Genomic DNA, 10,890 nt, shown 5'->3' on the forward strand with positions numbered 1-10,890 from the left:
ATAAAATTCCTAAGTTGATGTTTTTAGTGTCTAAGCTCCTAATTCAACACAGAATCATATATCTGGACACAATACGTTTAGTTAGCCCTACGCTGTGTAGAAGAGACATTCACCCAGCCAAACCCGGCATAAGCCTCTGCTTCACCAGGGCCAAGATAGCCGCCTTTTTAAACGCTGGAAATCAATATCAGAGACAAAAAATAAGTATCTAGTGTTTACTAAACATTGTTTTGTCCGCAGGATAATTGCCCAGATGATAACAATTTTATCTAATGGATAGTGTTATCCAGATGATAGCGCTATTCAGTGTTGATGAAACTGGGCCCAGATCTGGCCTCAGCGACTTCCAGGTATTTTCCTAGCTGACACAAGGATTTTTATGCCAGCTGATTTTAGAAGGAGAGGGAGCTGACAGCTGCTGTGCACGTGGACAAGCTGAAAAAAAAATTAACCTTCAGATTTGAGGAGGAGGAGGAGCCGACAGCTGCTGTGCACGTGGACGGGTTGAAAAACTTCAGATTTGAGGAGGAGGAGGAGGAGGAGCTGAGAGTTGCCGTGCACGTAGGCGGTTGAAAAAAAACATCTTCAGATTTGAGGAGGAGGAGGTGGAGCTGACAGCTGCCGTGCACGTGGACAGACTAAAAAAAGCTTGCAGATTTGAGGAGGAAGAGGGGAAGCTGACAGCTGCTGTCAGGGGACCAAGATGTTGAGTTCTACTGATCTGGTAACAGTGATGGGCAAATTAAGCTAGTTCAAATAAAGATGGTACAAGTGTGTGAAGTGTTGGAGGGGGTCTATGTCGAAAAATAAAGCGCTGTTAAGCCAAAAATCTTTTTCCCTGTGAGGCTATTGCGAGCTCTTCGTGCACAAGAGGTGGGGCACCACTAGTTTAAATGAATACTCAACACAGTTGAGCCCACTTTCCCCAGTTTCTTTTTCCGCTCTCATGACCTCTGATACACTTATATTAGTTACCATTAACGTGTTGTTTAACAAAGACAATATGCCATAAGCTGCCAAGGGTTTAAAAGACGCGATGATAAATGTAGTAAGTTGAGCTGGTATAAGAGCTCTCAGTGCACTGTTTTTTTTTTTTTTTTTTTTCATTATTTATTTATTTATTTATTTATTTATTTATTTATTTATTTATTTATTCCTTTTTGAATACACCAAATTGTCCAGGGTTGGTGCAGGGGGATAACTATTCAGCGAATATTCTGTCAGGGATTTGGTTGGGGCGAGGAAACTATACATATGGACAAAACCGCACTGGTATAAATTCAACGAAAAATACAAAGCTAAAGACAGCAGGGTTAAATGTCATAGCTCCTTACTTCTCCCAAAATGATCCCCTTTCTCAGCCCCGAGTTAATCAGTTATGGAAGGGTGGAATCAAAAACAGACAAGATCGTGATCGAGAGCCGAAATAAAGCATTTGACACCTGAAACTTGGTCTAAAATGAGTTGCATTCAACCTGACGAGAACAAGAGCTTTTGGTCACCCGGATTTGACTGTTTCTTTACATGAGTAAACCCACGCGAGCACTATATTTAAACGAGGAAGTATGTCAGCGGAAATGAGGTGTAAAAACTTTTCAATGAGCGTGCATGAATATACGACGGAGGATCCGGGTATAAGTAAGAGAGAGCGCATCACCCGCGCACATACTTTCTGCGCACAGAAGGGAGAGTTGATAACGCAGCAGTTTTTTTAATACAAAATCAGGTGAGTTTACTTAGAGAAAATATGAAAAGTAGAAGTTTAGTTAAGAACTCGATTAAATTAATCGTTTGAAATGCTGCGTTTCCGCACCTGTGCGTTGTGTGTGCGAGAGAAAGAGAATTTTGTCGGTACGTGTACACATAAAAACGATTTCTAAATTTTTGTTATGATGTTTAACTAATTTGTGATTTTTAAATCATATCCAGGTCAGAATGGAGCGAAAAATGTTACGTGGAATATGTGCAATTTTGTTATGTCTTACAACCTACCTCGCCGTAACTCAGGTAAGCGATTTCGTAACATATATAACATAAAATATCCCGCTTTATGTATAAAAAATTTATATGTCTCTTTATTGTGATTGTTTTATTTATTTATTTATTTATTTATTTATATATTTATTTATTTATATTCATTTATTTATTTTAGCATTATTTTTCGGCTCCATTTATACTAGTTTTTACCGTCATGTTGTTACCCCCCCACACACACACACACACACACACACACAACAACAACTAAAATGGGCTCTCTAGCTATTACAAAATTGAACAAAATGTTTTGAAAAAATGTTGTTGTTTTTTTCTTGTAACCTTGACAGCAGTTTTTATTTTGATAATGAAGTGTGAATAATAAACTTAGTTTTGGTAAGTAACCTATTTTAAACGGATGTCCGCATGTGAGCTCAGCTAATCAGGTGTCCCGGATCCTTCTTTCTGAGAATTGGTAACCCGGATCCTAAGAATGCCTCATAAGTCCTTCACATCATTAACCATATTGAAACCACAACTTTCAATCGATTTTACCATGGCCATTCTTTGTACAGGATATACAATGATAATTCACAAACAACGCCCCCGTGGAATAGGTTTGAACAAATGGGACAGTAAAAATGCTAAGAAAGAGGACGATGAATAGAGTAATGTAATTTTGTCACGTTTTCAGGGCGTCAGATCTCTACCAAATTGCAGAGAAGAGTTAATATTCTATAAAAGAATTCTGTCCAAACGATACTTCGTGAAGCAAACAAGTAAGTAAAATAAGTTCTGAGTTGATTATATGGACAATTTTTACCGTATATCTTAATACAAAGTCTTTCTTATATTTAAAGAAAGAGTTGTGTATTGCTTCGGAATAATAGGAAGCGAAAGCATAACGCGCACTTTTCAAGGACAGACTAAAATGATCTACGTTATTTTCATGCCACTTGCCACAAGCATATGGCTTTAATTTGTTATTTGTGGGGCCCAAGCTGATCGAAGGGTTAATAGGGCTAAGAGAGAGAGAGAGAGAGTGGCAAAATTGACGTGGTTGTATAAAACTGATAAGCACAACCCCAAACTCCGAATTTCCACATCAATTTTTTAAATTCATTACAGTATGCGAGTACGTGCTAGTAGTCGAGCATGCGCACACCATGACATATCAAAACCAGCGTGTGGTGCCCGACTGTACACTCCCTAATGGATCTCTGCTGGGCGAGTGTGTGGCCTGCCTCATTGACGATCCCAACTGTGCGGGTACTAGCAGAGCCATTTCATTCGGTAAGTGTTGATTAATGTTTATTTAATCTTTTTCACTGATTTTTTTTTACGTCAAACAAAATCCTCTGCTGGTAATGACTGCGTTTAACCGCTACATCATTTCCATGTCCGGGTGCGTAATAAGGAATACTTTTTCTTGTTTGTAAATGTTTTTTTAAACATGGACATTAAGTGTGCTACAGATATGTGCAGGTTTAGAATGTAATTTTGTTGTTTTCAAGTCTTAAACTCAATTTATTAAAGCCCGATAATGACAGCCGTTGCTCTATTGTTTCAGACAATGTAATCACAGGGGATGGTATATTCAGAGAGTTGATAGCTATCAATGGCACAATGCCGGGACCAAAGATAGAGGTATGATCCCCTTATTTAAGGCCAGATGCTCTGTACGTTAAATCAAGATTAGTAAATAAAAGTGCGCCCTCCCTCCCCCCCCCCCCCCCCCCCCACACACACACACAAAAATAAATAAATAAATAAATAAGCAAGGCCTACATTTATGGTTAAAATAACAGGCTTTATTCAAGTAATCAATTATTTACGTAACAGATGATTGACTAAGTAAATTAATGAAAGAATGAAAAGTTCAGCCCATCTAATCACCAGCAAGTCAACCAACCAACCAACCAAATACGCAATCAATAAATTAACCGATCAATCAATTAATTAATCACTTTGATACCCCAGGCCCCCTCAGGTGCGATGGTCGTGGTGCACGTGAAGAACAACCTGATTAACGAGCCTATCACCGTCCACTGGCACGGCATGTTTCAGTTTAAGACGGGGTTTATGGACGGCGTCCCCCACCTCACCCAGTGTCCTATTAACTCTGGGCAGGTCTTCACCTACAGGTTTAAAGCCGAACCATCTGGTACGTAGCCGTAGGGGCGAGGAGGAGCAAATATATTTTTTTAAATAATAATTTTTAAAATTTTACTTTTTTATTAATTGGTTTGCTTTTTTTTCGTGCATGTTGGGACCGATAAGTAAAAACAACTAGCTCCAGGGCACGAAAATTACAGTTACAGTTTCAGGAACGACAAATTAAAATTTTATCAACACCTTAATGTGCATTTTCCAACCTTGAGCACGGAAATATTGCATTCTTTTGGGTGCTAATTTTCCTGATTTTTTAACTATGAAATGTCCACAACCGTTAAGTCACTAAGTTACAACGTAATTTATGTCTTTTAGGAACCTTCTTTTATCACGCCCACACCGGTGCACACAGAACAGACGGTCTGGTGGGAGCTTTAATAGTATACCCGGAACACGAGATCACGTATACCAGCTCAACGTCGGGATCCAGTTTTGGTAGAAATTTCTTCTCTAGATTCAGGAACTTCCAGCTGGCGAGATCAGTAAGTGTGTCTGAGGAGGAACACGTTATACTGCTGCAGGACTGGTTTCATGAGGACACAAAAAATGTAGGTGGTAGCTTTCTCTCTCTCTCTCTCTCTCTCTCATTCTCTCTCTCTCTCTCTCTCTGTCTGTACATTACTACTATAGTTTACACATACACATACTGTGTATCATTGCGCAGTTAGTATACATTTACATTACACACAGACACACACACACGATCAAACGTAGGACGAAAGCCCAGATGAAATAATTTTCTGTTAGAATAATTCCCTGCAACAAGAAGAAGACCTTTCGGGGCTATTTCATATTTTGCATTAATGTATTCTGTAGGTTTTCAAGATCCAAAACGGCGGAGGAGGTTTCTATCTTGAGAACCCGTTCTTCCCCCAAGGCACCAACAAGTTTGCCGTTACCTTCGGCCCCGACAAGGTCGCCTTGGCCGGAATCCCCTACGTTTCTGGAGTCATCAACGGGCGTCACAGGTACACGGACCCTCTTTTCTTCCAGACCACCCCGGTCGACAACCAGGTGCCCTATGAAAGGTATGACGTCAAGAGACAGAATCCACCGCTGAGGTATCGCTTCAGAATGATTTCCAATTCCGTGCAGTACGCCTACCGAGTTTTCATTGACGACCACCCTCTGACGGTTGTGGCCTCGGACGGTTTTGAAATGGAGCCTGTTGAGGTCCAGAGCTTGTTGATCAACCCCGGGGAGAGGTATGATTTCCTGATAACGGCCGATCGTCCCAACGCGGCCTACTGGCTTAGAGCAGAAAGTTTGGTGACCGACCCGGCTACAAATACTCCGTTGAAGCAACAAGTGCTTGCAATCCTGCAGTACCAGAACCCTAGCGGACCTCGAGTTGTCACGCCGGATTCTCAGATACAGTCCATTCCAGAACCATGTAGTTCGAGTAACAAGTGCAAGGTCTATAACTGTCCGTTTGGAAAATTCCCTCCCAATCGCAACTTCCAGTGTCTGAATGTTGGTGACTCCGTCAAAAACCCTGCAGCGCAGGGTCCCCATGACAACGAGCCCGTTCCCACCCCGGTGAGACGGACCCGACAGATCTTTACCAACTGGCACTTCCTGGCCAACGGAGCGTCCGTAAATGGCATTGCGCACGTGAGACCCACGGCACCGCCTCTGACACAACCGGACACACTCCCGGGATCTCTAACGCAATGTGATGCCTCGTGTGACACGGAGAAGAACGCGGACGGATGCAGGTGTACCAATAAGATAGACCTCGAATACAAGAAGGCGTACCAGTTCGTTCTGGTCAATCATGGGAGTGGAGGTGGAAACCGTAAGTATTGTATTTATGCAGAAACCAAATGAAAGTGCCCGTGGCATTAGAAATTGAATGTTATTTTACTTCGGTATGTTTGGTCTGCTTAGGCTTCGTTCACATGCAATGTCTATTTTCTAAATTCTATTTTCTATTCGCGGTATGTCTTATGATCACGGTCTGTGCCCTGAATATCCCGCGGCGTAATTACTGGCAGCGCGAGCCAGTTACTATAAGTTACTATAAGTTGTATAATTATATAGACCGAGAACAGGTTAGCCACACCTATTTCTATTATTAAACTTATTCATTTTTTATCAATTGGAATAGAGGGCGCTCCACATCCCATCCACATGCATGGTCACAGTTTCCACGTGTTGAAGGTGGCGTATGCCGATCAGGACGCCAACGGTGCCTTCCTCAAGTACAACGACGACATTTGCTGCCCTTGTCCAGATGACGAAACCAAATGCTGCACTAACCTACAGTCAACTGACATTGCGTATGTATTTTTCATCTGTTGGTATTAGGCAAGCAATTAGTCATTTTCCGATTTTCTTTCTCTGATCCTAGATACATTTCTCCAGCAGGCACAATATTAAGTAACCATATATCATGTTTGACACGACACGAGTTAAATACGTTGTGGTGCATATTTTTTCATTGTGATTATCACCATTATTATTATTATTATTATTATTATTATTATTATTTCAGTAATGCCGGCCTGACATCTAGCACCGGAGGACGTGTGCCGTGTAATAACCCCAGGTGGCGCAACAACCAGTGGAACATCAACCCCAGCGCCGTGGCCGGTCTGAACCTGCAGGACCCCCTCCGTAAGGACACCATCATCGTCCCCGCCGGCGGCTACGCTGTCGTCAGGATAGAAGCTGATAACCCAGGTAAGAAAATATACCAGAAACGATGTGGAGAGGAAAGCAGGAGAAGGGTGGACGGGTTGGCTTCTTTGCCTTTTTTTCCCCTCACTGAGAAGTTTTGATTATTTCGTGCATTTAGATCTACCTGAATAGAACACCGAAGTTTGAAGTTTTTTTTTTTTTTTTGAAAAGCTGTTCCAGGATGAGCCACCTCAGATAAAACAAGACACATTGTATGTCAGACTTGGTGGGGAATAAATATTGATTTTGTGTCGACTATCTGTACTGTGTTTGGAGGTCATATCTGTCTAAGATAGGAGTTGTAGATTAGGGAAAAACCCACGTCGGATATTTTAATGGATTAATGGAAAATGGAAAAACAGATCTGAAAAATAACCGACCTCCATAAGTTTATTAACAATCTTCATCTTCCCAGGTTGGTGGTTTTTCCACTGTCACGTGGAGATTCATGCACTTGGCGGGATGGCGCTGGTGCTGAACGAGGCCCAGAACCTGCATAAGAGAGTCCCACCGCCGCCACATTTCCCAAAATGCATGAGTTTCGATTGGTCCGCGCAAGAATATATTAAAGCACTCAGACGCCGTATTGATGGTAAGTGTGCAGCCGCTAAACAATATATAAAAGACTGAAGTAAGCTAAAAGTAAACAACATTACATAAGATTCAGATTTGATCTTGAGTTTGACAGGGTCTAAGATTCCATCCTCTGTTACCTTCTATACCAGGGTCACAGATTGATTTTTCACAAGATATTCACAGATATGTCTCTGGCTGATTTATGTGACGTTTCTCCAGTGTGTTTTTGAGAAATACGTACATAATTAATCCGCGGCCCTAGTAGAGGGTAATCTTTTTTGCAAACCGAAATCATTTACTGCGGTAAGACACATCTTCTGTGTACGGATTTTAACTTTTTTTCTAAATCTGAGATAATACACCTACAGACTTCTCTTTTGTTTCCAGGTATCTCCTTTGATGGCTTTATATTCGGCAGGGGCCCTACAGGTAAGAAAAACTCTCTTTAAAGTGGAACCTGCCAAGAAATATTTGACACAAAAAATGAAATATAATGCTTTCACATATCAGTTTCTTACATATATGTAAATTTGATCCAAGTAGACTGAAGTTTCATGGCAATAGGTCCACATTTTCAGAAAAAAGAGCTGGCTACGGGTCTGATATTACTGCTTAGATACAAAATGGGGGGGGGGGGGGGGGGGGGTAATTCGAATCCCCCAAACCCTCTTTCTACGGGCCTGAATATGAATATATCATCTTCTAACATCATTTCATATCCACTTCTAGCCCCCCGCCTACCATCGTCCAGTGTTCCTGATGCAGATACCAAGGGACTGGTAGAAGTCGACGATAACATCCCAATTTCAAGGCAGGGTCTTAGAGTACCGATTGAGGACGAAAACGCCCCTAGCCCCAACGACGCCCTTGCTGGAGAGAACGTGAACTTTAGCGGTTTTCTACAGTCGTATGGACGCCAGGGCGAGGCCCTGCAGGCCGCAGGATAACTTTTTACAGACCTTGTTAAAGATGTGACTCCTCAAAAACAAACGCATACACTTTTTATATAAATTTAATCCGAAGTATTTTTGTGGGAAATACACCATAGAAGGGTGCTTCATATAGCGATCTCTACTTTTCTCCTAAAGCGCATTATCATATTTTCATTTTCATCCATCTACTATCCAATACCGTTTTCTTAGTCTTTTTTGTGGTTTCTTCATTCCCACAGATATGAATGCCGTTATTCTTCAATGTGATTTTCCGTTTGTTATTTTATTATCGATGGATTTTTTAGGGATTAAATCAATCAATTTAAAACGTAGATATGAAGCATACAATGTATGTTTGATACAACGAAATCAGCAAAATTATTCTTATAACTGAACGACTAGGTAACACAGAATCGAAGTATTTATTTTCATTTGTTTAGTTGGTTTTGTATATATGTAACTTCAAGCATTTGTAGTCTAATTTGTAAATAAACAATTCACCGTACTCTGCTTTTTCATTTCCTTCTTTAGATTATTATAGGTCAAAATAATTGCATGTGTCTGTAACAAATATGTAACAAAAAAGCTGCAATGTCTTAAGTTCGTTAACACTGATGTCTGAATTTATGTTTACTCTTAAATATGGCATAAGTCCCAACTTTACAAGGGTGAGGGAACAGGCAAAAATTTGCTCTCCGAGCGTTTGTAACTCCAATCCACAACTTTGAATTAAGCCACAATATTCATCAGACATAGAAACTGTTTTTAAAGTGTTTAGTGGAGCTTGGCATTTCTTGCTAAAAGAAAACCGTTTTACCCTTTTTCAATCAAACCTTTTTTCACTGCCACAGGATCATAGACGGGATTAAAATGAATGGTCTAGATAATAATAATATGTATTTATTTGCAACTTAAAAAGTTGGATTTTACAATAAAAACAAATAGTGGTGAGATGCACAATCTTAAAATATACTTGTAAGTGTTAAAAAGATTCGATACACATTAGAAGTTCATAAAAGCCTCAGTTCTTAAAATTTGATAAAGCCCATGGGATAAAAGTTATTGACGATCGTACAGTCCTCAGTTTTGGCACAGTGTACTTATAAACCCTGGTAGTAAATGATGGATTTTGATGCTGTTCAAAGTTTAAAGGATAATTGACAGACCATCAGAATAGCTTGGACGGAGCATATCCTTCAAAAGTTATGTCCAACTAATGATTCCATCATCAAAATACAAAAAAAAAATGATTTAATAAACAAACGGCGTGCTTTAAAAGTAAATACTTTTCGCCAGGTCTGGAAGTTAATAAACTACGCAGTCACGTGGTCCCGGTGGGACGACAACAACAACAATCACAACAACAACAACAACAACAACAACAATAATAATAATAATAATAATAATAATAATAATAATAATAATAATAATAATAATAATAATAATAATAATGATAAATATCTTATAATATCATTCTATTTTGATTAGATACTGCACGGCCGCAGACGTGTTAACCTACACACACTGGACAAAAGAAGTGTCACCCCCTAACTCAGAGTAATAAAAGTAGGCAGATTTTGGGTAACTATAATGCTTGGTCTACTTATAATGTGACTAATGAGTATAAAACCGCTATACCATGGAATTGTATTGTTGGTCTTGTACATGTACAGCAAATGTTATTCCTGTCTTCCTCCAATATGGCAAGATACAGGCAATTATCTAACGGTTATAGGTGCAAGTTATTAACCTGAAGAGGCGGAATATAAGCAATGTCAGAATATCGATACAATTGAATTGCTCTGTCAGAACCGTGCAGAGGGTCTGGTCTCGGTATAGAAACACTGGATCAAGAGACAAATTGCCTCTGATGGGTCGTCCAAGAAAAAATACTGGCTGTGAAGACCGACGACTGATTTTGATGTCCAGGTTGTCAAATTTCGACACTGCTTGTCAGTTGACAACACAGTGGAACAATTTCACACATAAGAATGTGTCTGTGAAAATTGCTAGGCGTCGGTTACATGCTCAGAGAGTGTACAGCAAGTTAGCAAGACTGAAACCTCTTATATCGTTACAAAACAAGCAACGTATAGTGAACTAGGGTCAACAGGATCTGGAACTGGACAGTTCATGACAATTGGTCCTATATATTTTTTTCTGATGAGTGTCGCTTTGGTCTGACCTCTGATGACAGACGGGTACTATGCTGGCAAACTGCTGGTAAAGCATTTGAACCACATGCACTGAATTTTCGAATCCCGGAGCAGCATATTCATCATGGTGTGGAGCTGCATCAGCATCCATGGCTTGGGCGAATTGATAGTGGTAAATGGAAACATGAATAACTAGAAATATATCGATTTTTTGGAGTCAGGCTTGCTACCATCTATTACTAACATGTTTGATGACAGGAATTATCCATTTGTTCACCAGGATGACAATGCTCTTTGTCACAAGCCCAGAGCAGTTGATGATTGGTTTGACCAACAGGACATTCGCAGGGTGATGTGGCCTGCCCAGAGTCCAGATGCAACCGTAATAGAAAATGTGT

At 40.2% G+C, this 10,890-nt stretch overlaps 1 protein-coding gene across 1 annotated transcript; it reads left to right on the forward strand.

Moving 5' to 3' along the window:
* The first annotated feature begins 1,556 nt into the window (after positions 1 to 1,556).
* LOC106178326 (multicopper oxidase 3) lies at positions 1,557 to 8,841 on the forward strand. The gene is made up of 13 exons (XM_013561460.2): positions 1,557 to 1,726; positions 1,930 to 2,007; positions 2,669 to 2,753; positions 3,103 to 3,267; positions 3,545 to 3,621; positions 3,955 to 4,138; positions 4,462 to 4,694; positions 4,963 to 5,944; positions 6,257 to 6,428; positions 6,644 to 6,831; positions 7,244 to 7,420; positions 7,792 to 7,833; positions 8,134 to 8,841. The coding sequence occupies exons 2-13, from the start codon at positions 1,936 to 1,938 to the stop codon at positions 8,349 to 8,351; spliced, it is 2,595 nt and encodes an 864-aa protein (XP_013416914.2). The 5' UTR covers positions 1,557 to 1,726; positions 1,930 to 1,935; the 3' UTR covers positions 8,352 to 8,841.
* The last annotated feature ends 2,049 nt before the right edge of the window (positions 8,842 to 10,890 follow it).

The sequence above is a fragment of the Lingula anatina genome, chromosome 6, assembly GCF_051362555.1.
Source record: "Lingula anatina isolate TDL-2025a chromosome 6, LinAna3.0, whole genome shotgun sequence".
In the NCBI taxonomy this organism is placed as follows: Eukaryota; Metazoa; Brachiopoda; class Lingulata; order Lingulida; family Lingulidae; genus Lingula; species Lingula anatina.

Coding starts and splice junctions, on each gene's coding strand:
- LOC106178326 (XM_013561460.2), top strand. CDS start 1,936: ATGGAGCGAAAAATGTTACGTGGAATATGTGCAATTTTGTTATGTCTT. Junction 4,139..4,461: donor GTTTAAAGCCGAACCATCTG/GTACGTAGCCGT, acceptor TATGTCTTTTAG/GAACCTTCTTTTATCACGCC. Junction 4,695..4,962: donor TTCATGAGGACACAAAAAAT/GTAGGTGGTAGC, acceptor TGTATTCTGTAG/GTTTTCAAGATCCAAAACGG.